Source organism: Apteryx rowi, unplaced genomic scaffold (genome assembly GCF_003343035.1).
Source record: "Apteryx rowi isolate R43461 unplaced genomic scaffold, aptRow1 scaffold_75, whole genome shotgun sequence".
Lineage (NCBI taxonomy): Eukaryota > Metazoa > Chordata > Aves > Apterygiformes > Apterygidae > Apteryx > Apteryx rowi.
Window position 1 is genome coordinate 784674 of NW_020451038.1, and position 20619 is coordinate 805292.

Here is a 20619-nt window from a genome sequence, read left to right on the forward strand (position 1 = left end):
TGTCCTAGAGTACGCTTCTGAGACTGCAGATGTTTTGATATCAGAGTGCTGAACAAGGAAATACACTTTTGAGTTTCCATGCACGTGCACATCTATATATCTATAGCTTACACAAGTTTAAAGGAAATCAATTAGCAATTGACTATTGCAGAGCAGGTGGAGATAACATCTGCAAGTGTGGATAGTCTTCTAAGTCTGACCAAGTCTTTTGAATTTTCCTGTACTCGTTGAGGTCAAAATTACTGGATGAGAGGCGGAAGCTCTTCCTTGCAGGATGTCATTATTTCAGGATTTCTGTAACTGCAGATATAAATACAGAATGTGTAATCAAAAAGAAGGGAGGAATTATTGAATGTTTCCGTGTCTGAGGTCTGTGAAAGACGGAGCTGCTGACGAAGCATTGCATATATGGCCCCACGGCTTTGAGCTGTAGTAGCTCGGGCCTGTTGGAATTCAAACCTGTTGACTTTAAAGTGTGCTGGCAAGCTCATCTCTTCCCTAGKGTTTGGGGAAGGAGGCATGGTTAGCTGGTGGCTTTTCTGTTACTAATTTTCTTCCTGGTCATTGCTGGCTAGAAGATTTAGGTGAAAACATCAAAGATTCTCAAGGGCAAAGCTACTCCTCTGAWCGAACTGAAAGGAGGTTTAAACATGTACAAAGACACAAGTTTGATTGTTCTTTCTCAGCAAAAGTTGGTGCTGCTTCTTATTTTATTCAAACATTGGTTTCTTATTCCTCTCACTGGAAGATACTAAATTATTCTAAGTAAGAAGTGTTTCATGCATTTTGTAATAATTCAGGTCATAGAGGTTGCCAGTAAGTCTACTGTTTTACTTTTAAATTTAGGACCCTGGATGTCTTAGCTGCTGCCGCTGGAGGCTTAGGTGTCAGAGTTGTGCTGCATGTGTGGTGTCAGCTTTCCGTCTGTGAGCGCAGGCTGGAGCTGTGTTTTCCTTGCGTTTAATTGGTATTAAAGGAGACAGCAGCAACCTCGCAGCTGGCATCTCATTTCATCAAAGCAGTGATAAACTTTATATTCCAAAAACTTCTCTCACTTCAAAATCTTTTAGGTTTGGTGACAAATGTTTGGGTATATTTGCATACAAATCACTTTCTTCCAGGAAAAGGCCGCTTTTTTTTTTTTATGCTTTCTAAACATAGTTTGTGTGAAAGTTTTRTGATCCAGGCCTTTGTTTTCATACACAGTCTGATGAGCTTCTTCTGGAACAGAAGAGATTGAAGACACATTAAATTGCTTTTTGGTTCCTCTTTTGAGAACATCCTGAGTGTGACTTGCTACAGAATAATTTCACTTTCCTCTTATAATTCTCTGGCTTCTCTTTTCCATTGTTAATTTTGCTTATCCTGCACTTATGGAAGGGTGGTACAAATACAATTGGATCTGGTGTCATATCGCAAGGATTTTTTAAAATGTTCACTATTCATTTAAGATTTTTTAAAAATTTCTTTAAAAAGATTTTTTAATTGGTAACGTTGCAGTCTAACGAAATGGCCTAAGAAAGTGATAGTGAGATTGAAATTTTAGTTGCTCCTTTTTTCTTTCAGAAGGAAAAACTGCTTAAAAGGGCTTAATTCTCTCTACTGAAAGTCTACTGTAGATATAAGCACCTTTATCTCTTGGTGGCTAGTTGCATGGCAAAAACATCTCAGCCTGATCTATCCTATTCTTGGGCACCATTTTATCTCCTCTGCAATCGACTTTGTCTGTAGTGGAACCAACATTCTTTTTATCACCCRAGGTCTGATCTTCAAGCTTTCACCTTCAAAAGCACAGCCATCCTTCGGCAGACTGGTAACTCGGAATGATTTATAACTGAGGAGACCTTTGAAGTTCCTGTAAACCATTGAAAAGCAGTGTTTTCTGCCCTTTTTYAGTTATACTGCTGTTAGTTTGCTTGCTTTTGCTTAGGCATCTCTTGTGTCTCGCACTCTGTGTCAGTGAAGCATAGCCAGGGGTCACTGCACCACCAATTTGCGATTGGCCTGATAAGGAGCCTAAGACAGTCATGCAAAGCCCAGGAAAAAGGAATCACAAGTGTTTTTCACACCAGAGGTAAGCATCAGCACAGGGTTGCAAAGGATATGCAGACAGGCAAATTCAAGGGAACTCTATAGTGAACATGTGTTTAATTTCCAGAGCAAGCAGCATGCACATCACTTTTGCAAGACTAGGTTTTATAACAATCAGCCATCGCTGACATGTGGGGAGGTCACTGGGTGATCCAAATCCAGCAGCTTAACGAGAGGAAGCTGAACAAATGACAGTGGAGATGCTTTCATTTGGAGGAGTACCAAATGTTCCTGCTCTTTCAGCCCCTAGATATGGGATATCTATTTTGTGACCTTTGGAAAGAGAAACCCATCCACCTTTCTCAGCCAGACCACTTTGATGGTGATCACAGACTCCAAAGAAATGCTGCATGCTTGTAATTTAAAGAAGAAATGTGGAGAGTTAGCAATTTGTTTGCTGGAACAAAGTTTGTGGGACCATATTCAGCATTAGTTTTCTCCCTCACACCAAGGATGAGGTTGGAGCACTGTCATCTTTCTTTAGTTGGATTTTTTTTGCCTTTGATAGAAATTTACTTTTTTTTTTTTAACATCGATAGCATGTCAGATTAAACTATTTTTTTCTGCACTCCAGGGAACAGTCTGCTAGCAACAATCACAGTAACATATTGTTATGATCAGCTTGTATTATGGTAACACTGATAGGTCCAAACCAGAGATCACAGCCCAAATCTTTGGGGGTAGGTAGACGTGCTGTGAAGTTCTAACAGCCGCTCAGACCCTGCTCTGGTGAGACTTTTAGGCCTGTGATTAATCTGAAGTGCACAGCAKTCTTGCAGATTCCCACAGTGGTTCCAGCAGTGGCAGGGGTACGATCTGTTAATGAGGGTGAGGTGGGATTTATAGGCGTGAGAGCCATARAGTAAGGTGTTTGCATTGATGGACTGCAACCTAAGGCAACTGGTAGCCTTGAACCCTGTCCTGTAACGTGCAGCAATTTGTGGAGCTCTGTGCAGGTCTTCAGGTTCATACGGACGTCTCCAGTCAAGACGACACAACTGGCGCTCAGTAAAGTGGGAAGAAGGAGGGAAGAGGAGGTGGTGAGAGGCAGACAAGCAGGCTCAGGTCTCTTTACTGGGCAGAACCCACAGAGGGGGAGACAGGAGATTTCACCTCTGAAAGCAGCTAATCCTACCCCTCCCTTGTTTATTCAGCTGATTTTAAGGTGATCTCACTATTTCAAGAAATTCAGGGTCTCCCCCTGCCAGGTACATGATACCGCCCATTTGGAACACTTGTTTTTTTTCCAGCAGTGACACAGTAACAGGGAGATGAGCATCTTTGGGTAATTTTAGTAGGATCAAGAAATGAGTCAAACCTCAGTGGCCTTTGCTGATGCCTGACCCTGTGCAGCAGACCATTTTGAGACAAGCATTTGCTCTTGGAGCCTCCTGTTCCTGTTACGCAGCTACACAAGCAGGGCTGTGCAAGTGCGCTGCTCTGATGGAAACGGCCCCTTGAGAGAGGGTCCATGCTCAGCGCCTCTGCACACAGGCTGGCCTCTGCAGACAGCGGCAGAGGAGGATCTCCATCCTGCTGCTTTTATAGAGTTGGYGTGCCGGTGTGGAAATATTCCCAAGGGCAGAAAGCCAGCAGGGTGCCCGGCAACCCCCTGCCATGCTCAGTCCTGCAGGGAGTCTGTCATGCTGCATGCGATGGGGTTTAATGCTCATGGGCTGCGAGAGGGCAAATGGGGAGGTGAAACACCTTCTCCCCCTCTCCCYGTTGAGCACCTGTTAAGGAGCTGAGCATAGTCTAGTTCTGGATTTGCAAATCATTATAATGACAGACTGTGACAATAAAAAGAGCCATGAAAATAGATCATGAAAAGAAGTCCCGGATTAAGGAATCCCCTGGCACACTGGGACATGATAAAACCCCATTAAGTCAATAATCTGTGCATTAAGAACTCCTCTGGTTATGTAAAGGAAATAAAACAGCCTGTTTTTCTCAGTAAGCCAGAAGAAGTGGTAGCTATGGTATGTAATGACATGATAAAGAGCACTTGCTCTTCAGTAGCCCTTACAGTCTAACTTGATTTACAGATCAGATCTCTGTTGATGACAGTAGAAAGACTATAATGATGCCAGTGACCGTGTCTGAGAGAGTCTCAGTTGTGTCTTTATTCCAAGTCCACAGAAAGGAAATAATAAAAACAGATAATCACATTAAAGTAATGGTTTCAGATGACACTCACACACAATAAGGTTATTCAGAGTTAAACTGCTAGTTTGTCTTCTTCGTTCTCATGTGCTTGAATATTGCAGGAGCCTTAGATGAGAGTATGAATTTATGTACCATGCATGCTGAAATGCCTAGTTACAATGGGGAGAGTTGGGAACAATGAGCATTAATGGCAATGATAGCATTAGAACAGCATCTACAGAGGCAATCATGACTCAGGGCCTCTTGTCCTCATCCAAGAGGGCTTGTTATGCAAGTGAAAAATGGAGGAGGAGACCACCTTTCTGATTTCTTCCTTCTTTACAGCATTCACTGTCTCAAATGCTTCCTTAGCTATATTTTACATCTCTGCCTGAGTTTTATTCTGTATTAAAAAGAGGGCTTCATGCAGATAGTTCCATGTTGAAGACGTACTCCAAATCTGTTTTACATTTCATCAGCCCTTAAGTATGACTTATCCAAAATTGACTCCCCAGGCAGATGAGCAAAAATGTATCTTTGGGAGCATTTTGCCCTGACACATGCACTTTCTGTGAACATTCTTGTAGATATCAAGCTATTTGTGTTAAAGYAGGTATGAAATAAATTGTCGAAATTAAGTAGCTAAGGACTAGTGGCTTAAAATAATTTCTTTTCATGTTGCACTGCCTCTGGGTCTCTGCTTAAACACTACACAGGGTCTTTCTTATTTCCACCCCGCCTTTCTCTGTTCTGCAGCTGAGGGAAGGCTGATTCACTAGTTTGTTGCAGTAGTTATCTTAATCCCTGGGTACCTAAACTGCAGAATAGGCTGTTGCTGTTTTTCTCTTCATTTCAAATGATCTCCATCAGCCCCCAGTTGCTGTTCCCTTAATGCCCATTTCAGTGTCCTCCAACCATTAGCATTTCTAAGGGCCACCTTCTATCTCCTGAATGCATGGACAAGTATGCACTTGCTTCAGCTCGGCACTGGTGAATGATGTGATGCAAGTAATACTGTTTTAGTAGGTCCTACTAAACAGGAAAGAAGTAGTAATAATTGAAAAAAGAATAATGACTCTCCTACTTGCTAAGTCATCTCTTCCTGCATTCACTTCAGCTGTGTATTAGCCAATGTAGTAAAAATACTCAGTGGGGTTYTTTATCATGGACTTTGTAGTTTTCAATATTCAAAGGAATTGATGGAAATGCACTGGCAGAGATATTTTTAGGTGCAGCAGAAAAGGTGAACATGTGATCTTGCAGGGCAAAAGTGATGTGATTTGCCTTTCTGCCATGAAAGTGTTCTGAGCGGCTCTTTGCTGAGGCAGGTAGAAAGTTCTCTTGTTTTTCAGACTGTCCCTCGAGGTGCTGATGTTAAGGAGGGCTAAGCCATTCCTGCAAGGGGTATAGAGAACATTTCTTTTTTGCAGGAGAGTTTGCTTCTCTCCTTCATAACTTAGGCACATTCGACTCTCATGGAATCCCTGGAACAGGATAGCTAATCCTGGTGCTGTAGAAGCCATATCAGTAACTAAGCATGAAAACTATGCCGTGAGAGATTCCAACCTAAGAAGGCAAACTCAGCTCTCCATTGACTCTAATTGGAGTAGTTTTCTGAATACCTTAAGAGATCTAAGTAGAAAAGCACTCTTGAGAAATCAGTGGGAGTCAGTTGGCTTGTTCCATTTAAAAACTCTGAAAAACCCACCCTACATTATAATACTCCTGGAGGAATACACTTACTACAAGACAGTCTGGATTATCCAAATTCAGTTTTCCAAAACTCCCTGTTATTCATGTTCCTCATTATCTATCAATTACATTCCAAATTACCTTCATTACCTGAAACCTTGATTATCCAAACTTACTCAGTGTCCCCTGTGATACTCTGATAATTGAGCTTGTACTGCATTCCTCCAGCTGATGCTTCGCTTGTTAGGAAATGAAGGTACTGTTGGTCTGGCACATGCTGCCAGAAGAACATCTTGCTATAAGCTGTTCAGTATAGACTTAGTGCAGGATTATAAAGAGTATGTGTAAAGCCCTTGATCATCTGCCACTGATAGTCAGTAGGAGAAAGTGAATCCTGTAACCACTTCCCCCATAGCAGATCTAACAGAACCTTCTTGGGATGACTGTATTCAGGAGAAGACAGAAGAGGGTGGGAGGAATGAAACTGGCTAATGAACAGGACACACCAACATTACCGTAAAGCACCGGCCTTCCACAATTTCAAATCTGCTGTTTTCTCTACAGGTCAAACCAATTTAGCTGCAAAGTTAGACAAGATAAATCCCGGGCAGAATTATCAAATGTTTATCAGTTTATTGCATTATTGTCTCCCACCATGGATGCCAAGCCCAGAAAGAGTGTACTTTCAAGTATCATAGACAGTAATGTCAATAATGCTTATAGCTTTTACAGAAACTTACTTCTCAACACATTCTGTGGTCTTTCTACTAAGCTAAAGTTTGTTTCCAGTAAACTTAATGCCTAGAATATGGCTTCCAATAAATTGCAAGAAAGTACATTTGTCATGACTAATATTTAATAATTAATCCCTCATTACAGTTGCTGAATCATGAGCTAGAATATAACTTCATAATGRTCATATTATTTTTTGAATAAGATGGTTCCCCAGCTGTAATTAAAACTCAATTCTGAAGCTTTTTCTCACCAGTTGCTGCTTATTYTCAGGTGGAGAGGTGGGATCATGAGCTTACTCTCTCTGTTTGAAATGAGTCTTTGCAATGACATGTTCCAGTTCCAGCAGGGTTAAGTTTGACAAATTGAATTCGGTGCAGTTTCCTGTGATGCAGGTCATTTGGACAAGACCTTTAAATAGAGGTCTGAGTGCTTTGCATGAACATATTGGTTTCTATGGCAAATGTCATTGCTCCAATGTGTAGGCCAAAAAACCTCTCTGCTGATTGTTGCACTGCAAGTATTGTTTGGTTTCTGCTCTCAACTTCAACCCGTGGCTGTTTTTCTGTGGTCTTGTACATTTATAATTGATGTATGTGCATGGATAGCTTCATGTAACTGAGAATAGTTTTGTGATCTATTCAGAAATAGGATACATAGCTAGAGCAAGGTAGATGTAGTCCTTAGTTGAACTGGGTTGTTGTACGAGAGCGTATCATTAACAGATATATTCAGAGCATCATAGCAKCTGTAGATGAAGTGGTTTCATATTGGGACTTCTACATTTCCATCCTGACCACTGGATATTGCTTTTGGGCCTTCCAAGATCAAAAGCTTAACATGATTYTAAAACATGGTTATGATTCCTGGTACAAATGCAAATTTAGGTCTGCAGTAAATTTCCACTGGGTGAAACTTGCATCAGAGGCAGGTTTTGGAGCTACAAACTATCCTAGGGCTACTCTCGTAGTTGGTCCCCTTAGGCACCTGCCATTGCCCAAGGCTGCCCCTGGAGACAGTAGCTAACAGAAAAGGATTAATCCTGTGGTAAAATACCACTCGCTATGAGGAACTGAGCTTTTAGTGACCTACCTGACATACCCTAAAGCCATTTACTGGGAATATCAAATATAGGAAAGACTTGTTTAAAATGAAAAGTTAACAGTTCTGAATCTCACATTTCCCTGCTGTGACCCCCTGTCTCATGGAGTCACTGTACTTTGAGTAACAGTACTTTGTACTTTGATATGCCATCTAGCATGATTTAGACTAAAAGCCATCTGTATTTAAATTAGATACATTGACTTTTTTCTACAGAAAAAGTAAAATAATATTTATTATTCATTTCTTGGAACTATGGCACCTTTCATTGACATGAAGAGTTATTTTAAGTAGCTTCAGCTGGGGTGAGAAGATCAGTAGAGTTAAAAAAAAATAGTGTAAAAACTGCAGTGTGGTCTTAAAACAGTGCTCTTATCACAGTGCACAGAGATCCATGTCAGAGATTTACACTGATTGCCTTTGGTTCCACTGGAACAACTAATTCTCAGTTTTACTGCTTAAAGCTGGTCTTCTGTATTCATGTAAACATGTACTGAGCTGCCTTATCAAGATCAACTGTGTTTAGATAATTCGTCTTATCTTAAYGACTTTTTTTATTAATGCTGTGAAGCGACAGAGCAAGATCAGAAAAATACGTTTTGTGTGGTTTTAATACTCTGAAGCAATTCTTAGGTTTTTATTGTAATTTTACTGTATTTCCATTGGTTCTTAATCATCTTTATAGTTCATAGCTATGTTTTCTCCCAAAGTAGCAAGTTCTGTGATGCAGTATTTCCTGAGTTGTACTGGAACAGCTTTCTAAAATACATTTAAATCCAGTTCTACACAGAAAACCCCTTACAGACTGTTACTCCACTTTTTCCTGTTATTACTGAGATCCTCACTCTTAATCTAAATAGTCTCTACAGATTTGTTTACAAAATTGAGCCACTCTGTCTTATTGAATCAGATTCATCCTGTGGGGAGATGTGAGCTCTGTACATCACTTAAGTCTTGCATACATCCTAATTTAGTGGGTTAAGTGAGGACTGAAGCCATGCCTTGACTTATTGTTGTCCTTCTGCAGCAGAATGTGCATTTGGTGCATTTTTAAAGGTGTTTTTTATTCCTCTTTAATACAGCTCTTGCATGTATGTGAGTATACGTGTACGTGCGTGTGCTATTTCGGTTGTCTTCACTTCCTCTGTAACTCATCCTGTATGCAGCGTCTGCGGATCCATAATTGCTCACACAGTGAAATTGCTCCTGTGCCCTTCAAATGAGGGGAACTCTTCAAGGGCAGAAAAAGATAAATGACTAGCAGTTGTTTTTCAAAGATATTAATTTTATTAGTCATGCATTCTGCTGGTTTTCCTGAGGTTTGGGACTTCTTTCTGGTAGCAATTAGAGTTTTGGAACAAAGAAAACTTATGTTTAGAGGAATTGAATACCCCCACCTAGACTYCCCAGTCGAATCTGGGGACATCGCTGTGATGAGTTTCAGTACCTGAAGCCTCATCTGACTGATTTTCTGCGCTGTGGGCACTTGATGCAAATTCTTGTAAAACAGTACAAGAAAAGAATAAGCCTTTACCCAGCTCCCCATAGCACATTATTTCTACATTCCCATCAGCTAGCTGATGGACGTGCAGAAGGGGTCTTCTGTTTCTTAGAGAGGCATGAGGTAGGCTGATGTCATGCAGTCCTCTCCGGCTGGTATTTCTGGCCACTGAGGTCCCAGCAGCCGCTCCATGGTGCCCTCYGTCTTCTCGCCTTGGTGAGGGCTGAACTGGCCGATGAGCAGTCTTGCGCTCGTGGGACGCCGTTTCCACACAACTCTCAAATACGTCTTCCCCTTAGAAAGAGATGGTGGCCGTGTCCATGGCTCTACAGTCTGTACGGCTGAAATCAAGTGCTGATCCTAAAATGAGCAAARCCCTGATCTCTGCGGCAGGAGTTTGTGCTGCGAGTTGCCCCTGTAAACGAGCGGCGTCTATTCAGCCATCGGTGAGGGTCAGAGACTGTAGACCGCTGACACAAGCATATGAAATACATGAAGCAATATGAAATCTCCATAGATACTACTGTTTGGGATCTTCTCCTCTCCTCTCTCCCTCTCCTCTGTCCTTCACTTCTTTCCCAAGCGGTTCATGAAAAAGTCAGTTTTGATGCCTGTCCCAACCTTAAATTATTAGGCAAATTTTTCGTTCTTWATAAGTAAACTGGGTTTTCATGTCAAAGTTTTAGAAAGCTATAGTCGTTATTTAAAATGTTAAGAAAACTCAAAAATTTTAAATTTTCAAAATATTCAAATTAACTTGAATATTTTCCCTTATTTTCACCTTTAAAATATRTGTTTTTTGAAATTTTGATTCTAATGCTGTTTTGGCAGGGGAGATTTTTTTAAGGTTTTAAAAGGTTTCCTGATCAGGAACAGTGTTTCCATCCCAAAGTCAGCTTACAGACTCCTGACCATGTTACACCTTGAAAATAAAACATTTTCCTAAGTTAAAACGTTCTATAACAAATGTTTTAGAAAACTGACAATATTGGTCAAACCCAAGAGCTTCATAAAGAAGCAATTAGCCTTTAACTTTTAGATATTCTGCTTTTTTCCCCTTGTGTTTTGTATTAAAAAAAAAGTGTCTATTTATATATTTTTAACTGGTTCCTCAAAAAGGGGAAAAAAAAAAAAAAAGGAAAAGAGCTTGATTCCTGTTGTTAGGTTGCCCCTACCTGGAAAACCTTTAATTTTTTCCTTCATAGAGCTTTGTATCATTCAATTTGAAGTTCAAATTTAGAAATAAAACAAGTCAAAATGGAAAACATGTTTTCTATATAGCAAACTAATGGACTTAACAAGGAAAAAACTGTGTTTTGTTCTAAGGCTTGTCAGATAAAAGGATTTTATCTGCTTTGGCTTTCGGCTTGCTTTCTTTTTTCATCCCCAAAGGCCATTATTCCAGTATTTCAGAAATACAGAATGTTTGCACCCAGCTAGCTGTGTGTGTGCAGATTTGTGTTGGGCACTTCATGGGGTTGATGAAAATCCCACTGATGGCGTGTGTAGCCCGGATCAGACCTTAAATACAGAATTATAATACTYTGAGCTTCAAAGTTGAAATTCAGATAAAGCAAATAAAAATCACTACTGTGGCTTTGAATTTCAGCCTCCAGCTCTGTGCGCTAGTGAAAGGAAAATTGCATTTGAAGTGGTCTGCACACAGCTGTTGGCCATGTGGGCTGCATTTCTTGTAGAATTTGAGACGCACAGTCATACCGCAACCTCGGTATGGTCAACTGAAAGCAATTAAGGGGTTAACAAATGCTCAGTTTTCCGCGGTCACCCGTCATCTGCAGTGCGAGTATATCATCAGACAAGTAGATGTGCAAGGGGAATTTGTACTTKCACTTGGCAAAATTGAACATAGCTTTGTCAGTGTCTAGGTGCTCGCTCCAGAGCCTGTGACAGTAAGTCCACTGAATGCCAGTCTCAAGGACTCTGGTTACCAGGATCTAGGAAATTCGGGGAAAGAGTGAAAGAGTTTTAGAGAAATGTCTGCAACCTTGAGTTGTTTGAGGGTCGAGAGCAGGCACATATGTTTTGGCATCCTGGCTCAGCTGTTGCATTCAAACTCATTAAGCCATGCTAGCTTGGCCATGAGTGGGAGGTCTAGGAGAGCTGCCCCACACAGGTTACAATCTCAATGGACCATCAGTGGGAGAAAGGCAGAGGCTGTCAACTTGAATTAAAGAGGGGATTCATAAGTTTTGGTAGATTAAACAACCTGCCCAAGGTCATACAGGGACTGGGCAATAATGACCAACATATRAGGACAAGTGATCTTGCTGAAATCACAGGTCATCCTTAGTTTTTAACTTCGTTTGAGGTTAGTGACTCGACAATAGCAGGTCTGATCCGCCATTGCATCACGGCTACTTTATGGTTATGTAGTTCCACTAATATAGCTGCAGTTATAGCCTAGTATCTACTGGTAGTCTTTGGAGAATATTGACATTCCTAATTGTTTAATAAATCATTAACAGTGCTTTTAGTGTATGTGAGGGTGTGCACATTGGGTTGTGGATTAGAAAAAAAGGTAAGGCTGTTGAGAGACTCCTGCGAGATATATAGAGAGGAATGTACAATCACAAATTATAATAAAGTATAAAGGTTTTTTACTCCTTAGAATGGAAAAGTCAACTTATTTAATTGCATGTATTTTAATGATGTGGACTGACTCAGAGAGTTTGAAGGAAATGCACCAGCTGTGCACATCAAAGCTTAAAAACACAGTCAGCAGCAGTTTAGAATGAATGAAGAAATCATGAAATTATTAATTTTGGTGGTAAGAGAAGGGAAACACAAAAAAGTTCAAATGTTCCCTGGCAGAGCGCTGCCCTTAGGCGGTGGCTGCACTGCATGCTTGTCCGCCCCTCCATCCTGCCGAGCCGCTCCGTAGGGCTGGGAGGCCGTTGCCTAGACATAGACACCTGCTGCTGTTTCAGGTGCCCCGAGATGACCCCGGCATCACACCCGCCGGCAGATAGAGCACGGGGCGTATGGGAGACTCCTGCCCTTCTGCCGCGGCAGCTGCATGCCCCCAGGTGTCTCAGATGGCAGGAGATGCTTCTATTTAGGCAGTTATTGCACTTAGACCTAAGTACAGCATCACGTTCACTGGCATCATTAATACACAGTCACCTGAAGCACAACAGTAGCTCATAGCAGTGTTCTCACAGGGTGATTGCAGCAAGTAATGGCCAGTTATCTAATTTTAAACTTAGGAGATATTTTGAGATGAATCGAACATTACAATCTGAGCAGGATATAGTGTTAAAGCTATTCAGCTCCGGTTTAAAGTTGTAGTGGGTGGTTGTTTTCGTAATGACCTCAAATCCATGAATTCATTCTAACATTTGCCTTTTTATATATTCATAGTTAAATATAACTTGAATATTGTCCTAATTACATTCTCATGTTAATTTAGCTCTGATTCAGAATTTCTATCATTATTCTTTGTAGAATTATTTTGAAACGATGGAAAGTTCAGTAAAGATGCTCCAGTGTGTGATTATGCCTTTGAATTATTTATCACGTTCGAAGACAGAAATATGGTTAAAATCTAGTTTGAGTTGTAAATGAGTCTTGGTAACGTAACAAGGAAGTGACAGCTCTTTTCACAGAGCGACGTGGTTTACGGGCGCATCATTTGGGATTGCAGGAGCGCGTGGGACCCTGCATAAACCGAGGGCCTCGCAGCCAAACGAGAACGAACCCATTGTACCAACTGGCAAATGCTACCCAAGCAGATAAGACAGATACAGTGTGGAAGAGGGGAAAGAGAGAGGTAGAGACAACTTGCTCAAATGAAAAAGCAGCTTAGTGACAGAATTAAGAAGAGAAAACAGATGTCCCGACTCGGGCACAAACAGCCCTTGCATCACCCGCTCTCCCTCTGCTTTGCGCTAGGGGAGCAAAAGCTATCGCAAGCAGCACTTAGCCCATGTTTTTCACAGTGCGTCACAGCGGCAAGTGGTGCGGTGCTAATATAAGGTTGCAGAAACTGTGATTTATGCAAAAATTCATGCTTGTGGCTGTGGCCCTGAGCCTGTTGGTGAGCGGCATGTGAGTTGGAGAGGGGGAGAAACTGCTGGGAAAAAAACTCTAGAAGAGGAAAGGAAACTTGCCTTAATGTAAGCAGCAGTTTTGCTAGAGGTAAGTGAGGGGAAATTCTTCATTTATAAACGGTTCGTTGACCCATGATAATAAAGCAGTGCTGCAGAAGAAGGATAATTATCTACTTAAGTATCAGGTGCCCTAAGGGTAAAAGCTTCTCTTCTCTCCCTTTGAAAAATGTACTCAGATTAAACAAATGTCCTTTTTCCTGTTTTACTGTTGACACGAATTTCCTTTTTATGAGTAAAATTAATTAGTTTTTCTATTCCTTTATTCCTGGTATGGAAATCAGGTCTGCCGAGCAAGTTTTGAGCTTTTCCCAGGGGCCCTGAGTTYAGCCAATGCCTCCTTCCTGGAGGTGCTTTGCACAGTGCGCTGGGAAAGCACAAATACATTGCAGGAGCTTTATTATGCCTGGTAGCTGCCAAGAGGCACAGCCTCTTACAACTAAAAACCCACAAACCCAGACCGTTTTCTCCCAGTCCAGGACTGGTTTATTTCCAACTACCTGTCTGCTAAACAAATATTAATGCATAATTCTTCTTTCTGAAATTTTTTTAATGCTGTGAGCTACAACAAGGGAAAAAAGAGAGCAGTGGAGGTATAGAATAAATAATGCTGTGCTAAACAAATAAAGGCCAGATTTTTCAAAGCAGCTTAACACCAAAGCTGGAGCCAGACTTCTCCTGGTCTGTTGTGAGCAAAGAGAGCTGCTAGCTGTGAAGCTCTTTGGAGAAATCTGCTCCCAGTTAACAAATATCCATTACAATATTGTCTGTCCTCATCTGGACCTTGAAAAATGATCAAAACCTGCCTCTACATCTTTACTTCCAGAAAATGTCTGTTTTTTTCCTCCAGTCAGAAATATAAATGTGATTCCTGTGATAAACTTGGGGAATGTGAACGTGTTGTTTCTTTGTTTATGGAAATAAATTATCTTTTGTATGTATTAGTCTTTATTTCAAATGTCTTATGGGGTTCTTGAAAATCAGGTTGACATAACCTTTGTGTGAACCTGTTAACTACAGAGCATCTCCTAGGTACATTTCCTAGCGTATAGAGAATGTTTCCTGAATACCTGCAGGCTTCGAGATGCCATAAAAATAAATACTACTGTAATACAATGGCATGGAGCTTAATTTTCTTCAAACAGTCCTTTGAGCACTCATTTTAATACTGAAAAAATAAGAAGCTGTTAATTTTCATAGCTTTCCATTCTGAAAGTTCAAGTGGTGTTAGAGGTGATATTTAAGGTCTTTATTCTGCAAACACGATACTGTAAGTCAGAAAAAAAAATCCCATCTGCAGGGAATTGAGATGAGAGTCAAGTCCCAAGCGCTTGCTTGTTGGATTTACACAACTGAGGATCTACTAAGAATTCGGGACCTTATTAGTAGTGTTACAAAATTGGCTTTCACTTGAAGAATCACAGCAATTATTTATTTCTGTGAACACAACGGGCCGGGTGACGGTGAATAGTGTCTGTGTCCTTCCATTGTTTACTTTATAGCTTCATTTCACTGACTCATGAAACGCTGTTATCAAGGCAGAATAGAATCGAAGTATATTTGTAGTGCTGGGAACACAGTGTTTAAAAGGAAACAGTCTTCATTACCTGACTGTGTTTCTAAAAACATGTATTTATAGCAGGTGAGCACTCCTAGCAAATGGTAATTACTGTGAGGTAGGAATAAGTGACTTGCTATTATCAGCAAAGTGTTGGATATTCAAATTTAGTTACCTAAAGTTAGAGGCATAAGATCAAGATTTTCAAAAATATGTACCAAGTATATGAAAAAGCATTGTAAAATTGCTGTCACAGATCCCACACCCGAAACCACTTTAAAATCCTTTGGCCTTCTCTGACTTTCAGAGATCTAAGATCCCAGCATCTCCCCATGTAGTTCAAAATGATAACTTTGAGTCTGTGAAAGTTTAGAATACTTTCCTTAAGATTTCTCAGTAATAACATATGTGACCTCGTTTTAGTCATTTGACCCGACTGAGGGGTTTGAGGAAACTGGGCAGGGTTCTGATCAAAGCATCATATGATCTGTTGTGTTCAGCTTCATGTTTTAGTTGTTCTTGCTGTAATCCTCAGAGGAAGAAGAGTTCCGAGGCAGTTAAAAGGTGACCAGAAGGAGGTTACATGTGGGGAGTGGGGCATTTAGCCTTCTGGGCCACTCCGATTTGYGTTTGTGCCTTGACGATACCAACTTCAGATGTCCTTGTTTGCCCTCTGCGGCCAGTGGAGCGTTTCCGCGACCTGCGTCCTGAGGAAGTGGCTGATTTATTTTGCATGGCGCAAAGAGTTGGCGACGTAGTGGAGAAACACTTCTGCGGCACCTCACTCACCATTTCAATTCAGGTTTGCCAACCGGTCAATGGTTTGTTTTATCAAGCTTTCAACCTTCTTCCCGTACCCAATGACAAAAGGACATTCACATTTTAAGGGGCAATAAATGCTTTACACAATACATAGCAGTCTGCCAGATTTGCCATTGGAGAAAGTTAACATGCAAAACAGCAAAAAAGGATAATTAATAACTGTAAAACTTTGGGCTAAGCCTGGAAACACTCCCAMGTGCAGTGTTTATCTGTGAGTATTTCAGTAAATACTACACCGCYGAGGAAATGTCTGCAGGGTTGACCTTCCAGAGAAGGCAGCCACATCTCCGCATTCAGCAGGTAACCCACTGCTTTCAAGACAAGGAGGTAATTCCTCTTCACATCTATTCATATGTAACCAGAGAAACATAACCGTGTAAATACGTTATCCATTCTGACCTTTCAGTCATTTGTACCTGCTGCTTTTATACCAGAAAAGAGCTCTGTTTAAAGCGGATCGGGAGACTAAGCCCATTTTATTAGAATAAGACTTTAAGTAAGCATGCTTTGATTAAAGCATTGCTTACATCTCTGATTTTATATTCACAAAGATCAGAAACCTATTGTGAGCTATTTAAAAACACGATCTGAAAGTATGAAAAATAACAACCATGGTTTTTGTGTTTTACTTCTAAGATACAGTTTCTCACTTTGCCATGGCTTGATATGAAAAGGCACCTAGTCCACCAGCGCTGTGTTGAATGGTCCCCAGGAGAATATGCTAAATTAACATACAATGAAATTGGATGTAAATTATTAATGAGTGATATTTCTGAATCACCATGGGRTCCTTGTTAGTTCCTCTAACTTAAGACTTCTCTTTCTGCTTACAGGATGGCCCTGAAGCTGGACAAACGGTGAAGGTGAGTGCTTATTATGAAGGACACAAATTAAGAGACAATTATAAGAACTAATAAAAGAGGAAAACTAGTCATCTGCAGAGCATTGCTGTATTGTTATTTTATCCTTGAGAACAGAAAAATCTCAAGTGTGCAATCACTGTAAATACTTTTTATTGAAATTGCACAGGATGATGTTTATGTTCCTTTTTTTCTAGACAAAAGTTTTCAATCATGAAAATATCTTTTCTAAGCTGCTGGCTGTATTTATGCAAGGAAAGCCATAGGAGAGAGGCATCTGGTCAATTTTTTTGTTTGTTTTATGGAGAAAATACTGCCATTTCATTCATAATCTCTTTGTTTGTCTTTTTATTGCCTAATGAGTTGTAGCTAATTATAGGAACAGTTAAACAGAACCATGTTATAAGAATACACCTTTTGTCTGTGCTTTCTCTCTGCATATTTGTGTCACATTCTTGTTACTGAAGTTCAAATGTAATGGGGCCAGTGAAGCCTAAAAACAGATTTTAAGAGTACTTCTGAAAAAAAGGAGGGGGGAAGGATTTATGWTTATACTCTCCTCTTGAGTGATAACATAGATAACATCCAAGATGGCTCTCCAGCCATGTTTCACTGCCTTGTAATGCAAATGCAAATGCCTGGGTAGTTAGATTATATGCCCGAACATTAGATAAAGGCTATTTTTTACATTTGGAATCAAAGGAAAGTCAAATATGGCTATGGGCTAGCACTTTGTAAAATTATATTAGATGGCTCAAAGAAGCTGTTTGGGTTAAGATTATTCTAACAACCAAGTGATGGCATATGGAAGCATTTTACTTTTTCCAATTTGCTGCATTGACCTTACTTTTCCTACTTCTTCTTGTTGCTTGCTTTGAATGTTTTGCAGAGAGATGATAGGGAGAGAGGAGAAGAAATCAGAAAATTCCCAAGCTTTGGGAAGCTCGGGAGTGAGGAAGGAAGGTAACACAATTTACTGCAGTGCTGCAACAAACCAGATTCCTCAGCTCTTGCGTTAGCATGCCTTGGGTGGGCTTCGGTGGGAATGCCTGGGGAGAAGTCAAGTCTTGCAGTTTAAATAAGTTTTAAATAAGTTTTGTCATTAAACCCCACCATGTTTTAGCAAGACATTCCCAGGATTTCTTTTACTATCTTGAGCAAATATTTTTTCTTTATAAAGAAAGGGTTTATAGAAATGTTTATATTAAAAAGTGAGAAAAATTGCTTGTGTGAATGAGCAAAACTATACATAAACAATCCACGTCTTGTTTGATTGTGAACCATAACAAATGCTTAGGTAGCCTTAAAAAGGCAAGAAGTTCTGTATAGTTTTATACTCATACTGGAGACAAAGGACATTAAATGTTAGTTTATCCAGTAAATTGCCAAATGGTAGACACCCTTAGTGGTTTCTTCTCACACTTTTAATAAGTAATGACCCACTACTAAAGCTGTGAACCCCTAGACTCCATAATAAAGAGTGTGTATTCATAAATCAGAGGTTAGCAGTTTGCATTTTTCTACTTTTCTGCATCATTGGGCAACACTGTAATTTATCATCATCACTCTGGGATGTTTATCATCTGAAAATGCCAACAACTATTTTCTTCAAAGAACTTAGAGCTTTCAAAACTTGCATTGGGGAAGAAATTACTGTGATCAAGATCTCCTTTAAAGTGAACAATAAGGAGGGTACATAAATAGCTGGTTCCATTTAAATTGCTTTGAATCAGAAAGTTTTAAAAACCACCTATGCAATCTACAAATAATTTATGAACCTTAAATTCAGTGTCTCGTGTTTCTGTAAGTGTTTTTTCCTCATGTATAAGCATGCACAATCATCCAGTCTTCCTCTAAGGGACCTTTTAATTAAAATTTCTGGAACAGACTAAACATTAGAAAAAACTTTCTAATAATAAGAATAGCTAAGCATCACAATAAATATCCAAGGGAGTTTGTGGAATCGCTGTTTCAGTAGGGTAGGCAAGCGTATGTCAGGAGCTAATTAGGTGTAGCTCATCTTGCTTTGAGCAGGGGCACAGACCAGATGGCTTCCAGAGTCTCTTCCATTTCTATTTTATATGATTCTGTATACCTATATAAATATAGACTGTTACATGTGCTACGTAAGGAATTACAGGAAGGCAGAAGAGTAGTGGCTGTTAAACTGGTTAGTGCAAAACTTGCCTACAAAATGGGAAGAGCTACCAGCCTGACCAAAACCAAAAACTGTTTGAGAAATTTTATCTGCACGTGCTAAGGAAAGTCTATTTTCTGCTCAACAAGGAAGAACTGTAGCCAATATGTAAGAAAGATCTTGGACCTCAGCCTGGGTGTGAGTCTTAGGTCTTTCTTTGCTATGGAGATATCTGAAATTATATGTGCAATGTATATTCCAGGTATAAAAGAGATTACTTTTTCAGTATGGTTTTTGATAGAAATCAATTATAAGATATTGTATGCCAGGCTACGTGTATTTTGTGCTGCTGTGAAACCTGCTGGTGTGTGCAGGTTTCTGTCAACTGTATCACATATTGCAATTCTGGGATACTTTAGTAGTGCCTTGTAGCACTGTAGGATTAAAATCTTCTCAGTTACCTAACAGGAGGCTGTTTATCCTCTTAACACATAGATCCATTATTGCTGCACTCTGTTGCTTTTGAATACTGTCCTCCTTTGATCCAAGGTAGCAGACGCTGGGGAACGGAGTTCTAGGGAGACTCATGGTGGTTCTTGCAAATCCTCCCGTCGCTGGGGTCTGTGTGTTTGCATTGGATGGGTCTTTGGAAGAAACCGTATTTATGCCTGACTCTCAGCTCACCAATAATCTGGAACTGTAGGTGGGTCTTCTCTCACTCTTTAGCAACTGGAAAGAATACATTTGGTAAGAATTTTACACCAAGTCGTAGTCTCAGAGTGTAAAGTAATACGGTATGTTACTTTATAATCCTTTTGTAGCTGCCCACAGACTCTGCCCGTTCCAGCCCTATCACCCGTTTACGAGAGGGACAGATGCCCCTCTCCAGAGGTGCTCACAGACTTGCACGCTTTGTGTTGTATTGCCTGAGGTCCTTGTACCCATTCACAGCACAGACCCCAAGCATCTCCGAGAAGTGTGTCAGCAGCATAAACATCTTCCAGCACATCAAACACATTTTTAATATTTTTCTTTTCCCTTCTTGTGAAAGGGAAGAAATGGTTTGTGATCCTCTCTTAAAGAACATTTATCTCTGCAAATTTGAGCTTTGTTTTTCTTGGTGAATGCAAAGCCCACGGTGTCCTTGTGCTAGGACTGGAGGAGGAGCTTCTCACTGGTTCTGTCTGAGAATGCCTTAAATATCCAGGCAATTTCATGGATCAGGAAAATCATTAAGATGCAGGGATCTTAATGCTGTGTCAAGTGAGTGACGTCTCGAGATGTTCCCCAGTATATTTTATAGCCTCCTTCCCAACATCAAGTCAGCAAATGCTCTTGCTGCCTTGGTGGATGTATAGCATACTGTCGAGTAAACTCTCAGCTTTACCTTTTATGTGAGATTCAATCACAAGAAACTCCATGCACTCTGTACTCCGTAAAGGCTAAACAAATCAAGCTGGCAGGAGCATGATACAACTAATTTATCTGTAGAGACAAGATAATATTGCACAGCAAGTGTCCATTGCACAAACGCATACAAACACATAGTCTATTTTGCAGCAGTGTCAAAGTCTCAGGCAGCTCAGCACCTGCACTGTTGTTCATGAGTAACTGCCAGTTTGCCAGTTACAGGTTCACCTAAATAAATGAAGAAGTGAGGCTGATGGTGGCAGTGTGAGTATATGTGCAGAAACTTATTTTATATGTCACACATTCCACTAATTATTTTACACTGAGAAGATTGCCTCACCATTATTTTTTGATGTGCGTGTTTTTCTTTCCCGGATGGTTTTTTAATGCTGTGTTAAATCAATCCACCTGGCTTGCATTCTTTAGAAATCTTAACCTGAACT

At 40.3% G+C, this 20619-nt stretch overlaps 1 protein-coding gene across 7 annotated transcripts in view; it reads left to right on the forward strand.

The window, feature by feature from the left end:
- The window catches only part of FHIT (fragile histidine triad), a 624940-nt gene that overhangs the window by 461805 nt on the left and 142516 nt on the right, over positions 1-20619 (forward strand). For 5 of the 7 annotated variants that reach the window (XM_026088087.1, XM_026088088.1, XM_026088085.1 and 2 more), the window contains 3 exons: positions 15604-15749; positions 16603-16632; positions 17519-17592. In XM_026088087.1, the coding sequence (XP_025943872.1) occupies positions 15604-15749; positions 16603-16632; positions 17519-17592 (250 nt within the window). The remainder of the gene's footprint in view (positions 1-15603; positions 15750-16602; positions 16633-17518; positions 17593-20619) is intronic. The other 2 variants (XM_026088091.1, XM_026088092.1) reach the window with 1 other exon arrangement.